At 39.3% G+C, this 18,229-nt stretch overlaps 2 protein-coding genes and 1 pseudogene across 6 annotated transcripts; all 3 read left to right on the forward strand.

The window, feature by feature from the left end:
• Window positions 1-907: 907 nt before the first annotated feature.
• Window positions 908-3,857, forward strand: LOC119481160 (butyrophilin subfamily 2 member A1-like). 2 transcript variants are annotated; one of them, XM_037757821.1, is made up of 4 exons: window positions 908-1,225; window positions 1,955-2,010; window positions 2,142-2,501; window positions 3,363-3,857. In XM_037757821.1, the coding sequence occupies exons 2-4, from the start codon at window positions 1,956-1,958 to the stop codon at window positions 3,599-3,601; spliced, it is 654 nt and encodes a 217-aa protein (XP_037613749.1). In that variant the 5' UTR covers window positions 908-1,225; window position 1,955; the 3' UTR covers window positions 3,602-3,857. The 2 variants fall into 2 exon arrangements, with proteins under 2 accessions (XP_037613749.1, XP_037613748.1); XM_037757820.1 differs by having other exon boundaries at window positions 912-1,225; window positions 3,360-3,857.
• Window positions 3,858-8,595: 4,738 nt separating this feature from the next.
• LOC119482149 lies at window positions 8,596-10,843 on the forward strand (annotated as a pseudogene).
• On the forward strand, window positions 10,755-17,190 carry LOC119481162 (leucine-rich repeat-containing protein 72). 4 transcript variants are annotated; one of them, XM_037757826.1, is made up of 6 exons: window positions 10,755-10,839; window positions 14,028-14,113; window positions 14,837-14,922; window positions 15,157-15,339; window positions 15,429-15,506; window positions 16,838-17,190. In XM_037757826.1, the coding sequence occupies exons 2-6, from the start codon at window positions 14,084-14,086 to the stop codon at window positions 17,028-17,030; spliced, it is 570 nt and encodes a 189-aa protein (XP_037613754.1). In that variant the 5' UTR covers window positions 10,755-10,839; window positions 14,028-14,083; the 3' UTR covers window positions 17,031-17,190. The 4 variants fall into 4 exon arrangements, with proteins under 4 accessions (XP_037613754.1, XP_037613753.1, XP_037613755.1 ...); XM_037757825.1 differs by having other exon boundaries at window positions 10,779-10,839; window positions 14,757-14,922; XM_037757827.1 differs by lacking the exon at window positions 10,755-10,839 and having other exon boundaries at window positions 13,116-14,113.
• The last annotated feature ends 1,039 nt before the right edge of the window (window positions 17,191-18,229 follow it).

Consider the following 18,229-nt stretch of genomic DNA (forward strand, 5'->3'; position numbering starts at 1 on the left):
TGTGTTACAGTTAATGAACGTTTTGATGTCATACACCTTAAGAGTCTTTAAGGGATACCAAACAACTAGTCCTATAGAACAGATTTACCACAAACATTCAACACATCTGGAGATACGTGGGTTTTCACTGGACAGGACGGGGATGAAAAACTGTCATCTGTAAATTAACTAAAGCTGTCAGATAAATGTAGTGGAGTAAAAAGTATAATATTGGTTTTATATATATATATATATATATATATATATATATATATATATATATATATATATATATATATACATATATACATATATATACATATATGTATAGACTTTATTCCTCAGGTATAGCTCAATGACTATAAGAATACAGCAGAGGCTGTACATGCACTCACACACACTCTTTATATACAGTATATCCTCAGATTACAAGCAGTAGTTTAGCTATACTTATATCTGTAATAACTATATGTGTTTTAAAATGAATGTCTGTAGTGATCAATCAAATGCCTACAGAGGGACACGGACATGCAGTTGGTTGTCACAGGTGGTAGTGCATTAGTCAAACTGGAACATTTTGGGTTATGTTCCACAGACCCAGACAAAGTCAACAAAGTCATGTGACTGACCATAAGAGGCTGGCTGTAGGTTATAAAGCAACCAGGAAACAATGCCTCTTCCTCTTTGCCTTTCTCGCCTCATCGGAGACCGGTAAGCATGTCGGGAAGCCAATAATCCGTCACTTTAGTGTGCAGGTGCCTCGTGTCCCTGAGGATTTCTGTGGTTTTCCCCGTGAGTTCTGTATGTAACTCTCTGTTTGTTGCAGGTAAGATGAATGATATCACCTGCACCAGATGCTGGGATTTACAACACAGTTAATCATGAAAACACTGAAACTCACAGAACCTGTAACATTATATAATTTATTCTACTTTATTGTCATTCAGACGTCAACAACATAAAGTACATAGATTGTATTTAGGATCAAATAGACTCTTGTCTAGTCTATAAAACGGTAGAAATGTTCATTAGATTGTAAATGGTTGTATATTTATACATATAAGAACTATAACATGTATTTATTATTTTGACTTCAATCACCAGCTGGAACTGGAACAGGTTGCTGCGTGAAAGTAAAAAAAAAACGTTAAAGGCAAAGAAGAACAGAAACCACACCAGCAGCAGGATTGTTGGGTATTGCTGAGTCACACCGTGTGTTCCTGTAGTACGACAGAAGAGACTCAAGGTAATGTAGAAATACAGATTGTTGATATATTATATTAATCATGTAAATGTTTTTTTTTATTTATGTGAAGAAATGTGTTGAGAATAATTTGGACTGTTTTATATTTAGTGGCTGACCAGGAACGAATAGAGACATGAAGTGAAATAAATAGAAAACAAATCAACAAACAACCAAACAACCAGGTTCCTCTGGAGTTTAGTTTAGAGACTCTGTTAAGTTGTGTTCTCATCTGGAGAGAAATCAAGGAGAAATCTAGTTGGTGAAATAGTTTTCCTCTCTAACCCCCTACTCTGACTACAGAAACATAACCATTAATGCATGATGATCACGGACAATAAAGCCTTTAAATAGTCCACACAATAACAGGAATATAACAACAATCATTGGAGACGAGTATAGATTAGTCTGATGACATTTTATTGAAGAGTTGATCTAATGAGGAGTGAGTTGGAAACCTGTTTGGTGAGAGTGTGCAACACTGTTGATCTCAAAGCAGATCATACTTCCTGTTCTTCCTCAGTTGTAAAAGTCTAATCTACTAAACTGGCTCCATCTTGTGTCAGAAGTACATTAGTGTTCCTGTCTTGGTGTCAGTCCACTGGTCAGTCATGTGTAATCAGTAGCACAGAGGAAGAAGTACTGTGAGGACTAAAGACAGACTGTAGATTGTCTCTGTTCTACCTGTAATAACTGAACTTGTATCTGATGTGATTCTGTCTCCTCTCACAGGATGAAGATGATCTGCAGCATCCTGCTGCTCCTCAGTCTGACCTCCTGTGGCTCTGGTTAGTTGACCTTCACTTTATCATCCACAAACACTTAATACACATTCAGACAAACATCTCTAGATGGAGTTTGACATGTTCAAGTTGTCAGTTTGTCTGCTGCTCACTTTCCCTCTCTGTCTCCTCTACAGGACCATTTGTAGTGACTGTGACACAGACCTCCTATCAGGCAGAGGAGAACCACAACATCACACTGGAGTGGATGTTCACAACCAGAAACAGCAGTTCCACCAACATACTTTTAATCCGCTGTCGACTGTTTGCTGATCAGAAATACTTCGTCCTGTTTCATCTCCGTGAAGGTGTTGAGGTCCCAGAGTCTCAGGATGAACAGTTTACAGGACGAGTCCGGTGGGACAAAGACGTCCTCAGACACGGACGACTCAGACTTCACATGTCCAGACTCAGGATTAATGACTCTGGTGTGTACCGGTGTAGAATGGCCACAGGTGATGGTAAGGGCTCTGGGACATGTCACCTCAATGTCACAGGTGAGTTGATTCAGTAGAACTCAGTCAGTGAAACCAGACTAAGAGTCTACAGCCCTGCTAGTGCTAAACACATCTTAGTTTAGCATGTTAGCATACTGCAGTCTCGACTGGCTCAGAGCCTGGAGGGCAAAACACTGTTCCAACATGGCGGCTAACACTGTGAACTCCATAGAGAGGTGAAGTCCCTCCTCTTCTAGTCGACCACCATGGGACCTGATTTCTGAATAAATATGAACGCTAGTCAACGGAGAGAGATAAATAATCTTGTCAATTTAAATCATTATTTGTTCAAGTCCAGAAAGTCTCAGTTTGTCGTCGTATCATTTAGTTTAGTGTGAAACTGCTCAGTGGACTACATCTCTCGTCTCGTACAACATACATCACCAACACTAGCACGCTAGCTTATCAACTCCTTGATCATAACAGCATATATTAACTTTCACCACTGCTCATATTAGAAAGGACGCCGCATGGAAACGTGTTCTTTGTTCATGTAATGTGCGTTTAGATTGGTTTCCCATAAGCTTCACTTTCACTCTGCAGTTCTGTCTGCCACCGGACACGATCCTGAGAGAATTAAAGCTTACTAACGTGTTAGCTACACCAGCTAACGCTGGCAGCCAGAAACAAACATCTATGATCCATTGTCTGTTTGATAATCTAAACAAAAAACACGTTTTCTTGACTGAAAGCGACTACCAGACGCAGTAAAACGTACGTCATGGCTACCGCTGATGAAGACTAGGATCATATTTAGTCTTTCTTTTGTCAGTCTGCTGGATTTATTTAGTTTCCTGTTTCAGTAAAAATGGTTCCACTTCAGACAATCACACACATTTTATTTTCTGTCCTTTACAGCAGCTGCTGATGAGCCCAAACCTCCGACACCAAGAATGAGACTACAACCAGAGAGTGGGGGAAAGATCGCCCTCTACGTTATAGTGGGACTAGCAGCTCTACTGGTTCTCTGTGTTGGACTCTACTTCTTTCATAAACGGCCTTGTAGGCCTTGTAGAGGAAACACCGAAACAGACGTACAGAAGAATCCATGTGACCCGGAGGAGGGTATGCCTCTGAAGGATGTATGCGTAAGGCATTAGACCGGAAGTTGTTCTGGTGCGCCATCTTGAAGAACGTCCCAAAGCTCTTATTTCTGCACCGAGGATCGAGGAGGGATCTCTGAGGATCGAGGAGGGATCTCTGAGGATCGAGGATACACGAGAGCATCCTTCACGGAAGTCTTTTACCGACCGACACGCCCCCTTATTGGATATCAGTTACTGATTGGACGCTGCTGCTGATAGACACGCCCCCTTATTGGATATCAGTTACTGATTGGACGCTGCTGCTGATAGACACGCCCCCTTATTGGATATCAGTTACTGATTGGATGCTGCTGCTGATAGACACGCCCCCTTATTGGATATCAGTTACTGATTGGATGCTGCTGCTGATAGACACGCCTCCTTATTGGATATCAGTTCGGTGGTATCAGTATCTCTCCTTCCTTCAGTGAAGCAGTCTGTCACTGAAAGAGCTTTATAAAACCTGACAAACAGACTTAGAATAACTTTCTGCATTTATTAGAATGTTTTTTTATTTTCATGATCTGTTATTTCCCCCGTTAACTTTTATAAATGATATTGTTACTTATTTAAATGGGTCATATTTTGTTACACTTTGTTTAGCTCTTTTTTTACTGTGTTAGGTGATGCTTCTTGTTTTTTGCTTTGCTGCTGTACACTGCACATGTCCCCACTGCGGGACTAATAAAGGAATATCTGATCTGATCTTATCATATCTGCCTGTTTTACACTCTTTGACCACTCTTTGGTGGTTTCGTGCACATGAAGCCTCCAGAAATTAACACTTTTCTGAACCAATTTGCTGGAAAGCTTCATGAAGCTTCATCTCGCCATCACTACACATCATCTCGATTTGATCAAATAAGGAGTCGGTTGTTTGGTGAGAGTATGGCCCAATTCCAATCCACTCCCTCCACCCTCTCTCTACCTACTTCCACTTCGTTTGCGGATTCGCTGGAGGCTCTGCCATGTTAAGGGCCAATCCAAACCAATTCACGGGGAGTGGAAGTGGGTTATAAAACCCTCCAACAGCGAGCTGCATCGATGCCGACTCAACCAGCTGCCCTTATTGACGACGTGCAACGCCGTTTTGTGTTCATCCTGGAACCAGGGCTGGACTGGCCCCCCCATCAGAGTCTGAATGTGATAGGTCTGATAAGACTCAACAAACATTAATGATGATCTAATGTATTACTGATATACTGCATGAGACCCATCTGAAGTTCACAACATGTTTTAATAAGGAATTCAGCATCATTGATATTGTGACTTAATGCACGGTAAGTTATAAATTAACAACCATGCATCACTCATAGTTTTATCCCTCCCAGACGTATCCCAGTATCTGGTAGATGGGCCTAAACAGCATGCTCGCCAAGCCTCTTTAACATAAAAATGCTGTTGCAGTGTACTTATTATTTTTGTTATTTTCATTGTTTATAAGTCACATGAATTCAGGAAACAAAGTCTCTGAAACTCAAATTTTTTTGGGGGAGGGCCCCTAGAACCACCCCTTTGGTTTTGAAATCCTCCATATTTTGAGATCTCAAGGTCGGCAAGTCTGCAAAACAAACACATTTGAAGGGATTTCCACAAACAGAGCCTTCAACAAAACGTGGTACACACAGCTACAATTGCTGGTGATGGGGCAGACAAGACAGTAGCACAGAGGAAGAAGTACTGTGAGGACTAAAGACAGACTGTAGATTGTCTCTGTTCTACCTGTAATAACTGAACTTGTATCTGATGTGTTTCTGTCTCCTCTCACAGGATGAAGATGATCTGCAGCATCCTGCTGCTCCTCAGTCTGACCTCCTGTGTCTCTGGTTAGTTGACCTTCACTTTATCATCCACAAACACTTAATACACTTTCAGACAAACATCTCTAGATGGAGTTTGACATGTTCAAGTTGTCAGTTTGTCTGCTGCTCACTTTCCCTCTCTGTCTCCTCTACAGGAGCATTTGTAGTGAATGTGACACAGACCTCCTATCAGGCAGAGGAGAACCACGACATCACACTGGAGTGGATGTTCACAACCAGAAACAGCAGTTCCCCCAAATCACTTTTTATCTACTGTGAACTGTTTGCTGAGCCCAGACCCTTAGTCCTGTTTCATCTCCTTAAAGGTGTTGAGGTCCCAGAGTCTCAGGATAAACAGTTTGCAGGACGAGTCCGGTGTGACAAAGACGTCCTCAGACACGGACGACTCAGACTTCACATGTCCAGACTCAGGATTGATGACTCTGGTCGGTACCGGTGTATCATGCAGACAGGTGATGGTAGTGGCTCTAGGATATGTCACCTCAATGTCACAGGTGAGTTGATTCAGTAGAACTCAGTCAGTAAATCCAGACTAAGAGTCTACAGCCCTGCTAGTGCTAAACACATCTTAGTTTAGCATGTTAGCGTGCTGCAGGGGTCATACAGTACATAGGGTGACCATATTTTCAAACCCTCAAACTGGGATCATTAAAGGTACTAAATGTAACTTTCAGAAGATCCTTGTTATTAATGACACCGGTGGCCGTTAAGTGAACTACGGTATCCTGTTGCTTGTGTACGTACTCGCACTCCTTAAGCGCGAGCGATCATCCCGGGCATCGGCCAAAACAGTGATGAGACATTACATTACAATCATATATCACCACTAATATCTGTAATGTCCAATCTCCGTGATATCAAATAGCTCGCCATTTGCAAATTACTTCATCAACTAACGTTACGAAGCAAAACCGTCCCGAGTCCTTTACATAGAAATCAGTCCACAGGCTGTTATAGGCAAGAAAGTCGGGGAAGATCTCAGTTTTATAAGTTACAATACAATCTGTTCACACATTGGCAATACAAAGCAATTAATACATGTAAATTGTTACATATAGTACCTTTTAGTGCACGTTCATGCACAAACACGCGCAAGGATGGCTAACTTGGTGCACCTGTGGCACATTTGAGTACGGAGTGGGATCATAAAGAAGGTATTGTTATAGGGGGGTGCATTAGAGGCTGTGACAATCATGACTTCTCACATTCACTACTTTCTCCTCCTTTAATCACAGGACTATCCTCCTCATGACGCACTGTCAGTTTGGGAGTCCTGTAGAGAGTTTTCCTCAGAGGAAATTGTTGTCTGGGACTACGTACATTATTTTTCAACTTTATATATACATATATATATATATGTATATATGGCATGCCGTTCAGGAAATTATTATATATATAATGTGAAATTTGAGAATATTGAATGAACTCTGAATATATTGAATTAAATCTGAATATATTGAATGAATCTGAATATATGGTCTTGTGTTTTAGGTCATTATCCGTACAGATGTTGGTGCTGCTAGACGTGTGTGTCAGTATGAGCGAGTCAGCAGTAAATCTAGTATCAGCAATCCTAAATAATGAGATAATTAACATCCTGGTGAATGTGTGTACCACGAGCCAAAATAATACTGGTAAACATATTCAACACCGTTCTACAGATGAAGAGTTTATTCACTTTTGCATCGTGGAAGAGTGATGCAGAACTGAACTAGTTCAGTAAAGTTGGAAAAATATTGACAGATTTGAACTTCCCAGATCAATAACTCATAAAGGAAATGTAGTTTAAACACCAACGAGGACTCTTTCTAACCGTAGTGAGGTAGACAACCAGCTACAAGCTCATTTTAAATCACAACCAGCCTTTAGTCCTCCGAGCTGGACACATAACAAATACATCCATGGTCTGTATGTGCAGCCGGCTGTGAGACGAGAGGTCAGAGACCGTCCACAAAGTATAACGCCGAAAAGAGTTGCTACAAAAACATTCAATAACTCCACTATTATACAGTGTAGAGATACCAAAATCACTTCACACATCCTCAGCAGTCTCTTCCTGGGTATACTACAACGCTTATTTTGGAAAAATGTGCTTTTGCATCATTTTGGTGTATTTATAATGGGAAAATATTAAATGCACTTTGTCATGGACAAGTCTACAGACAGACAGACAGACAGACAGACAGACAGACAGACAGGCAGACAGACAGACAGACAGGCAGAGCGGCACATTTCACAAAGGAAGAAACTACATTTTTATATTAGACAAATACGAAGAAGTTAAACAATTAATCCAGACTAAAAGTAACACAGTTGAAGCTGCTAAATGCAGGAAGAACAGCTGGTGAAAGAAAAAATTCCAGATGTGTGAATGTGTAAATTAACAGACTTATTAATTTAACGGAACACTCAAAAGTCAGATATACTCGGCTAGATATAAACAACTTTTAAAAGTATAACGAATGACTGGATTATACCTAACCATGCCCAGTAATAACAATACGGTTTGTATGACTATTTGAACCTTCTTTCAGTTGCTTCTTACGGGGTAGATCTCCATGGTAACTGATGCTGGGTAGATCACCATGGTAACTGATGCTGAACGGCTAACCTGCTCCGGAGCAGGTTATGTTCCAGATAAGAGATCAACTCGTATGAAAGCACCTCCTACTGACCAATCAGAGCTCAGTGCGGTGATTGTATGATAATATTACACACATATGAAGAAGTTACAGTCATAATCCAGACTAAAAACAACACAGTTAAACTGACAGATGCAGGAAGAACAGCTGGATTTATGCTGTGGGTGTTTACCGCTTTGAATTATGATTTTATATTTATTATTTTAATCATAGGGTAAACAGAAATACAATCTATTCATCTATTACACTCCTTAAAGCTATTTATATTTAGACGACTATATTTGACTTTTGAGTTTTCCGTTAAATTAATAACTGTTAATTTATGCATTCACACATCTGGAGTTTTTTCTTTCACCAGCTGTTCTTCCTACATCTGGCAGCTTCAACTGAGTTACTTTTAGTCTGATTAAGTGTTTAACTTCTTCATATTTGTCTAATATAGTTTCTTCCTTTGTTAAATGCGCCGCTCTGCCTGTCTGTCAGTAGTCTTGTCCATGTCACTGAGTCTCTCTCTCTCTCTCTCTCTCTCTCTCTCTCTCTCTCTATGTCTGTTGCTATAGAAAGGAGAGGAAGAAAGGGACTGATTCATCAGAGAGTTCACACTGGAGAGAAACTACACAGCTGTGACTAATGTGAGAAAACTTTGGCTTTTCAGAGAGCCCTCAAAGTCCACCAACACAGTCACACGAGAGAGAAACCCTACAGCTGTAATGAATGTGGGGCAGCTTTCACTCAATTAGGTGCCCTAAACACACATCAACGCCTTCACACTGGAGAGAAACCCTACAGCTTTGATGAATGTGGAACAGCGTTCACTGTATCATCTTACCTGAAAAAGCATCAACGCCAACACACTGGAGAGAAACCCTACAGCTGTGATGAATGTGGGGCAGCTTTCATTCAATCAGGTGCCCTAAAAACACATCAACGAATTCATACTGGAGAGAAACCCTACAGCTGTGATGAATGTGGGGCAGTGTTCGCTACATCAGATGATCTGAAATCCCACCAATGCATTCACACTGGAGAGAAACCATACTTGTGTGACCAATATGGCAAAACGTTTTCTACTAGTACTCACCTTAAATCCCACCAACGCATTCACAGTGGAGGGAAACCATACTGGTGTGACCAATGTGGGAAATTTTTTTCTCAGAGTAGTCACCTCAAGGTCCACTAACGCATTCACACTGTAGAGAAACCCTACAGCTGTGATGAATGTGGGGCAGTGTTTGCTAAATCATCTTACCTGAAGAAACATCAACGCATTCACACCGGAGAGAAACCCTACTGTTGTGACCAATGTGGGAAAACTTTTTCTCGGCATAGTTTACTGAAATCCCACCAACGCATTCACACTGGAGGGAAACCATACTTGTGTGACCAATGTAGTAAAACTTTTTCTACTAGTACTCACCTAAAATCCCACCAACGCATTCACAGTGGAGAGAAACCTTACTGGTGTGACCAATGTGGGAAAACCTTTTCTGCTGTGACCAATGTGGTGAAACCTTTTCTCAGTCTAATTACCTTAAAGTCCACCAACGCATTCACACTATGGATGGGTCATGATTTTAGATTTTTTGAATAGTTGTTAAATTATAAAAAATCTAATAGTTTATGCAACTATTCGTCCCAGCAGGGGTGTGTGTGTGTGTGTGTGTGTGCACGCCCCTCGTAGTTCCAACAGGTAGATCAGCTGTTCGAGATGGTGGGCATGAGCCTTCTGCGCTACGTGCGCACAGGCCTGCACGCTGCAAAACACAGGACTTCTTTGTCTTCCACTTGTCGGATGGAAAAAATCAATCACCCCCACAGCACTTCCACATCTCTGTCAAAGATCTAGAAAAAGGTACTGGAATTCACTCTGAAATTTTTCATTAGACATAGGTTGGGATCAAATAGTCTACATGTGATATGCTTGTCAGGCCACATCATGTTTCCCTGCCCTCTGCCCAGTCTAAAGGACAAGTGGGTAAAAAAAGTTTTGCCAGGATAATTTTTTTTTTTTAATAATGTCACTTTTTTTCATATGTGGATACAGGTGAAAAAAGTTGTTGTTGTTGCCAGGTCATTTTTGCAGGTGTTTGTTGTTGTAATACTCATTTTGACCACAAGAGGCTGTAGTGCACCACTACCCTGTGTTCTAAATAGGACTAAAAGCATTCATGTTTTGTTCTAGGTGAGTTTTAATTTAATAACTTGCCAACACACAATATATGTACTGTAGGGACCTCACGAGACAAAGAGCCTTTGCCTACATGGGAAACCAGAGACCTAATCACAGCAGGGGACCTAATTGCCCAGCTCTTAAAATTTCGCATCTACATGTGAAATTTCATTTTGAACCCAAACAAGCAGCCCCATTGGATGAGGCTAACAGGAAATGTGGGGTCTTTCCGGGGAAACGCCCACTATCCTCACAGGAGATATAGGCACGCTCACCTGAAGCTCGCCCCTTTTCCACTGCGACTCACGTTGCTACAGGAGGTACCCAACGCTGCGGCGTTCACCTAAAGACTCGAGCCACAATTTCCTGACCTCGCTGGACGAGTTAAGATAATGTTGTGTCCATCAGACTTTGATCCACATCCCTGCAGAAGGAAGACTACAGCCCGGCTTCACCAAGGAAGCCGAGGACAACCGCTCTTCATCAAAGGAAACGAGCGCACCGCCTTTTCCTTCATTTCTGGCGTTCATCAGCTGATGAGCATCATACAGCCAGCGCGACGCCGCCGGACCAATTAACGACGATCTACTCCACTATCGCTCCGAAGAAGCGATTCAAGTAAGAGGCTTGTGTCTGGGCAGAGACTAGTGAGATTGTATATTCCAATAAGTTAATAACTATTGTTGATTCATACTGAACGTACGGACCGCAGAGTCCGTCTGTTTGCTTTGTTTATTTAACTTGCTTTGCTTGTTTATGTTGCTTTGTTTATTTAACTTGCTTTGCTTGTTTATGTTGTTTTGTTTATTTAACTTGCTTTGCTTGTTTATGTTGCTTTGTTTATTTAACTTGCTTTGCTTGTTTATGTTGTTTTGTTTATTTAACTTGCTTTGCTTGTTTATGTTGCTTTGTTTATTTAACTTGCTTTGCTTGTTTATGTTGCTTTGTTTATTTAACTTGCTTTGCTTGTTTATGTTGCTTTGTTTATTTAACTTGCTTTGCTTGTTTATGTTGTTTTGTTTATTTAACTTGCTTTGCTTGTTTATGTTGCTTTGTTTATTTAACTTGCTTTGCTTGTTTATGTTGCTTTGTTTATTTAACTTGCTTTGCTTGTTTATGTTGCTTTGTTTACTGTTGCTGACTGTCTGATTACTGTGTGCTTCTTGTGTTAGCTCCTGCCAAACGTGACGATCTGTAGCTGTAGTTTATTATTAAAAGACCAGTGCACGGATCTGAGTAATAATAACCCAGCTAGTACATCTCTCGCGCGGCAGTTAGGATTCCTGCTGCTGCGCTGTTTACTGTTTACTGTTTACTGTGTTTTATTGTGTTATTGGTGACTACTGTGTGCGCCCCGCCGTGGGTTTCCCTCTCTTTCTCTTTCATCGACCACGTGGGACTTAAATCTCCCCGTTCGTACGCAGTCGGTGATTTCCTCGTGACGTAACCACTTACGTGGTGACGTCGCCTCGTGATTTCCCTAACTCCTCCCTCACGTGACGTAACCGCTTACGTAGTGACGCCACCGTGAGCTTCCCCTCTTGCTCCTCCCACACACACACACACACATAGACACTCCTCCTTCACACCTAAACACATTTGCATTCACACACACATCTCTTTCTCTTACACACATTTTCTTTTGCTTTTGTGTTTTGTTTAATTCTAGTTTAGTGCTTAGAGCTGCGTTGTAGAACATCCATTTGTTTATTAAGTGTTGTTAATTAGTAATTACTGCTGTAATAACTGTTGATTTAGATTGATGTTGTTAGAGTGTTTATTGTTGATTGAGATCACTATATTTAAATAATGGTCTTATTTTAAATAGCAGTTGTCTGTGTTTATTGTGCATTCATATTGTAATAACAGCTGGTTATGAGAGTTAGTGCTCGGATTCACCCTTCGCTATTCACCTCCTAAGTGTAAAGTAGTGTTAAAATACTGGCCTTTGGAGGGAATATTTCCCTTTTGAGACTGGATTAACGTTTTGGTTATTGGTCCCTGATTCCAGGGTGGTGCCCCGTTCATTATTAATGTTAATTAATAATTCTTATTAATAATAATAATTCTATGAATATTATTTATTAAATTAGCTAATAACCAAACCTGTTCCATTTGTAAATCCCTTACAGTACCTTGTGTTTAGAGTGAAATTAAAACTCACCTGGATTAAAACATGAATGCTTTTAGTCCCATTTAGAACACTAGTGCAGTGCCCGTCCGCAACGGGCCGATTGCTCGGCACCCAGAAGTGCTGCTTGATGCGTTGTTGAGAACCGCGGTATGGCTGCTCATTCCCACCGAGTGTGAAGTTGATTGGATGAACTGCTCTCGAGATATACGAAGGGCAGTCATACATATGCAGATAGACAGAGATTCCTTCCTTTATAAGTACATGATGCTGCTACAGCGCCCCCTGTTGGCCAAATGGCACCAAATTTGCCATAGTCACTCAGACATCATATACGTACGTTACACATGTCCACCAAATGTGGTCGAAATAGCGCAAAGCGTTCAGGAGATATGACATTCTTTGTAATATAAGTCCTGCCTACAACATTTGAGCTACATTTGAGGGTCAACTATAGCAAAACTGTATGGAAAAAACCCAAAACTCACTTTTTCCGGCTTGGTCCAGAGATGTTCCGTATCTAATTTGGTGACGATTGCTCAAAATTTGTCAGAGTAGTAGCGAAAAAATTTGATTTGAACAAAATTCGAAATAGCGGAAAAGAGCCAAATGGGCGTGTCTTCTATGGATAAATTCATCTGGACCTACAAAATCCAGGGGAAAATAATTTAGTTTCTTAGGCTTAGGGTCCAAAAGTTACAGGCCAAAATGTAAAGTTCATTGTTATAGCGCCACCATCTGGCCAAATTAATTTAGTAAATCTGTTTGTTGATATTGTTAATAATTTCCTACAGGCCCTGCAACATTACCTAACGCACCCTGTGTCCAAATCTAGTGTTACGGCTTTTATTATTTAGATTTATATTGTGTTTACATCGTCCATATCCTTAAATTAATTTGTGTTTAATCAGATTACCACAAACTAATTGACACACAGCGGAGTAGTAGTGCTTGGTTTCCGTGGCTACAGGTTAAATTAGTGAAAATGTCATGTGTATTCTGCAGTTCTTGATGGGAGTTCGGGGGTAAAAGGGAGCATACACAATGCTCAGACAGTGGTGGAGTTGTGGGGAGGGTCGGGAGGCCCAACAGTACATTTTTGCTGGAGGAACCCATAAAATATAATCCAGCCGCGGACAGAACATCTGCTTCCACTTTGTTAAATTCTTCATTCACAACTCACAACTTTGTTTCAACATGTTTCTATGACGATTAGAATAATGCTTTGTTTCTTCAAAAAAAAGTCTTCAAACCTCATGATTTCTATTCATGGACGAGTTTGTTTGGCACTATAAACAGAATTTGTTTTATTTTTTCACTCATAGAATGAAAAATTTGAAATTATTATTACAATATTTGCAAGTAGAATCAGATCAGTGTTTGTGGGAACTCCTACAGACTTTAATCTGTGATGTGTCCTAATCATTTGTAAATGTCCAAAATGAGCTTATTATAGAGTAAATGTTATCAGTCCAATAATATTGCCTCTGATCAGCAATCCACTACAGTAAAACAATATTTAATGTTGATATTTCTTCACTGCTGATAACCCCGGTGTTGTTTTTGTCCCACTTTTGAGACTTCAACATTATCCATGGTATTAATATGTGGTCCAGTGGTTCCTGAACCACAAGGTTCAGCAGCAATGTGATTATCTCCATCATGTGATCTACAGCCGGGTATGAAAGAGCGCCTTTTATAGGAGCTGGAAGCAGTTTCTCAGAGGTTCGCATGCAGATACACCAGATGCTCCTCAGCTCGGTAAGTCCAGCTAACTCTATCTATGGTGCATCTAGATCCATGTGTTTGATTGTAGTGTTTCACAAAGTAGCAGGACAACCTGGAATCTGTTTTTGCAGTTTCAGTTGACATGTTTTTATGGTTGGTTACTACTGTAAATGATAAAACATATTCTCTGTAAAGTTTGTGATGGTAGCATTTGGAACATTAGTCAGGATGAAAGTTCACCACCAGTGTTTAATGTAACTGATAACATGTAAAGTGCATTAGCAGCTGCTATGAAAAAGACTGATAATTCAATACAAAGAGCAGACCGATTGTGAATAATCTTAACCTTAATATTAGTCTCTTTCAGCATTTTATCCATAATATAATCCATAATTGGTTTTAGAATAAAGAGGGCTTTCAGGGGCTGATTTTACTGAGATGTTTTTTTTTCCTTTCATTTTTGATATATCTGAGCATTTTTGTGTTAAGATGATGTCACTATGTCCGCTAGCTAACCATAGGTAACCACTGTCTCTAAGAAATATGATTTATACTATAGTTCCAGGTTATCAATTAATGGACCAGTTGACAGTTTTTAATCCACAGTTTCTGTCAGTGTTTTGTTTTGTTCTTGAGTTCATCATTTTCGAAAATGAGCTTATTCACTTTCTTTCAGAGAGATTATTCATGGATCATCCTACCTCAGGTCAACCCAGCCACACCTCGAGCTTTCAGTGGCTTTCTTTTGCTTACCAGGGCCTGACAGAAATCCCCTATGAAACCATCCTAACACAGACAGACTCACTGGAGGTGCTGGACCTGAGTTACAATGTGCTGGATGAGTATCCTTTTCTTAATAACCAGAAGCGTTTGAGTCTTCCTGCTTTCCACGGCCTCACCAACAGAATTACTGCATAAGTTAGACACAGGTATGCCTTTTACAGCAGCACATGGTCGAATCGGGTGGCTAAAGACACTTTCCATGTACGTAGGAAGAAACTGACAGGGCCAGTAGTTTGTGGAAGAAAAGTGTGAATGTTGAGTTTGGTGTGTTGTCCTTCATTGAGTCTTTATTGGAACCCGGCTCTGTTGGATCAGCTGGAGAAGCTCAGCACTCTGATCCTGGACTGCAACAACTACACGTCTCACATCAAGTTCCCCTACATGCTGAGCGTCACCACCGTGTGCATCAACAAGAACAAGATCAACAACCTGCCGGTGTTTGTGGAAGAAATCAGGCGAAAGTTCCCCAACATAAAGTGAGCCTGGGATTGTGTTATTATTATTATTATATTAGTGCATATAACCATGATTTAATTTAATGCTTCTATATTGCTTTCTAATATAGGATCCTCAGTATGATGAACAACGAGGCAGCACCTAGCTATTTCAATGGAGGAAGTCTGACCCAGTATGAAGACTACAGGTGAGCATCCAGGTCTTTTTTTTACTACCTGCTCAATGCACGATTGAAATGTTAGAGTTGAAGTATTTAATGTTGACAAAAACAAACAAATACATACATAAATAAAACATCTCCACCAGAATCGGGCATGTGGAGAAGGCTTTTAAACAGTATTTAGACCTCCATGTTTGGAAATAATATTAAAAGGGGACATATTATGCTCATGTTCAGATGCATACTTGTATTTTGGGTTTCTACTAACATGTTTATATGCTTTAATGTTCAAAAAAACACTTTACTTTTGTCATACCGGCTGGGCTGCAGCACCTCTTTTCACTCTCGGTCTGAAACGCTCTGCTTGAGCTACGCAAATTTTACTTGTACTATGTTGCCCACATCTGGTTGATCGGTGCAAAAACCTGGTGCCAAAATGTGTTGTGAAAATGAGACTAGTAGTGAAAAGATGTCTGATCAACAGCAATGTATTCATGGACAATCAGTCTGCTATTTCATTTATAGTTTAAGGAAGCCAAAAATAAGATTCACACTTCAACACAACACTGTTATAGGAAATTAATAAATAACATCATTCAGTACAACAAATATACAACACCAACAGAATCAGGTATCAGAAATACCTTATTGATCCACAGGGGGCGTTACAGTTGCTCTTGTATTTCCTTATAGGAGTATGAAACATAAATGATGTACATAATGCTACAATATATAAAGAAATATAATAAAGTATTAAAATTGAAAATGAGAATATGAGAAATATGTGCAAATATTTGCGTTTGGATGTGCAATATATAACAAATAACTACAGTGCTAATAAGTAAAAACAAAATGCTGAGAAGTGGGATCTATTAAGTGTGTTAAATATAAATGCCAGAATGGTTAAAATAAGAAATGAATAAGAATATTGCTTGAAATGTACAGTACAGTATATAGAATACAGAATATTGTCAAACAAAAACAAAAAAAAGTCCCTCAATTCTCAATGTTAACTGTTCAGTTCAAGGTCATTAGCATTATCCACTTGGTGGACAGGCGCCACAACCTACCAGCAGAAGATCATCTTTAATATGCACTCTGTAATATAAGCCCTGTGGATTGTCTTTATTTGTAAAACGTGTGTAACATAATGTGACAGCGTTGTAGTAGTATTAACTGCTGCATCCTTATTGTGTTGTGGAACTGTGTACATATATGTCACGTTCCCAGAACGTTGCAGTCAGCAGAAGCAGCATCCAGTGGGCTCATTTTTAAAACTTCTAATTATAAAATTCAATAGAAAACATTCATATGTATTCATTTTGTTGAGTGTTTTTGTATTGTCTTTGCCTCCTCAGACAGTATGTCATCAGTCAGATCCCGGGCCTGGAGATTCTGGATGACACTGAGGTCCTGGAGAAGGAGAGAGTCCAGGCTAAAAAGACCTACCGGCTGCAGCAGAGCAGCCACAGCAGCAGGAAGTGGAGGGAGGACTCGTCAAGGAGACACACACACATGCAGAAGAAGACAAATGCTGTCATCAGCCAATAGGATCTACTACGTTATTAAACCCTTCCCTTAAAACCACACTTTTAATGTTACTCTGTCAACATTATGATACACATTCTGTATCTGCTTGTTTCAACATATGTTTGTGTTCCACTGTTATTACTATAGCTGCACTATCAAATTAAAAAAATGAAATATTCTACATGTGTCTCGTGCATCATTGTCTACACCTTAACCAACATTCAGCCTGGTATACTTGACAGCTTTGGAAAGGGATGTTGTCTACAGTTTAACATAAATTATGTGGGTTTGAACAGTGCTTGGTCATCAGAGTTAAAGTTGCAACAGGCAATTTATTAAATGTCTGTCAAATTATTCAAATGTTTTTTTGTTTGTAGACAAACAATCCTTGATAATGCTGGATCAGTCTATGTGTAGTTTTCAGCCCATTCACCAAAATGGCAAAATAAAAAATGAATAAATAAATAAATGACTTGATAAAATAATAAATATGTAATTAGATGTAGAAAAAATAATATTAGCCATTAATTAATTGATAAAATGTGACATAAATTGATATTTCTGTTTTATTTATTTATTTATTTATTTTTGTATTAATTCCCTGAAAGAAATGTATAAAAAAAAGAATACAGAAATAAATTTGATAAAGTTTAGGGAAATAAATAAAGGGTGAAATGCAAAGGGAAAATCGTGCATAAATAAATAAATGCATAAATATATAAATAAATACATACATTTAAAAATAAATAAAAAAATAATAAATGCAAAAAATAAATGCATAAATAAATACATTTAAAATTCAATAAAAAATAAATACATAATAGGGAAAATCAAATGGAAGAGTAAATAAATATGGTAATTAATACAAATAAAGAAAGAAAGAAAGAAATTAAAACAGAAATATCAATTTATGTCACATTTTATTACTGTAATTAAATGGCTAAATATATTTTCAATATTATTTTTTCTATATTTAATGTCATTTATTTATTCATCGAGTCATCTATTTATTTATTAATTTATTTTTAATTTTGGCTCAGTGTCCCTGGGTTGGATTCTGAGGAGGAATGGAGCTGGAGCTGCATGCATTGCAAGTGTCGTCATTAGTGCTACCACTAGAGGGAGCCAAAGTCCAACAGAAAGCCCCAGTGGGTGCTATGTTTTCTTGGATCCAACAATTCCTGCTAATGTATAGCATACTGTATACATCCATGATGAAC

The sequence above is a fragment of the Sebastes umbrosus genome, chromosome 22 (assembly GCF_015220745.1).
Source record: "Sebastes umbrosus isolate fSebUmb1 chromosome 22, fSebUmb1.pri, whole genome shotgun sequence".
NCBI classification, from domain to species: domain Eukaryota; kingdom Metazoa; phylum Chordata; class Actinopteri; order Perciformes; family Sebastidae; genus Sebastes; species Sebastes umbrosus.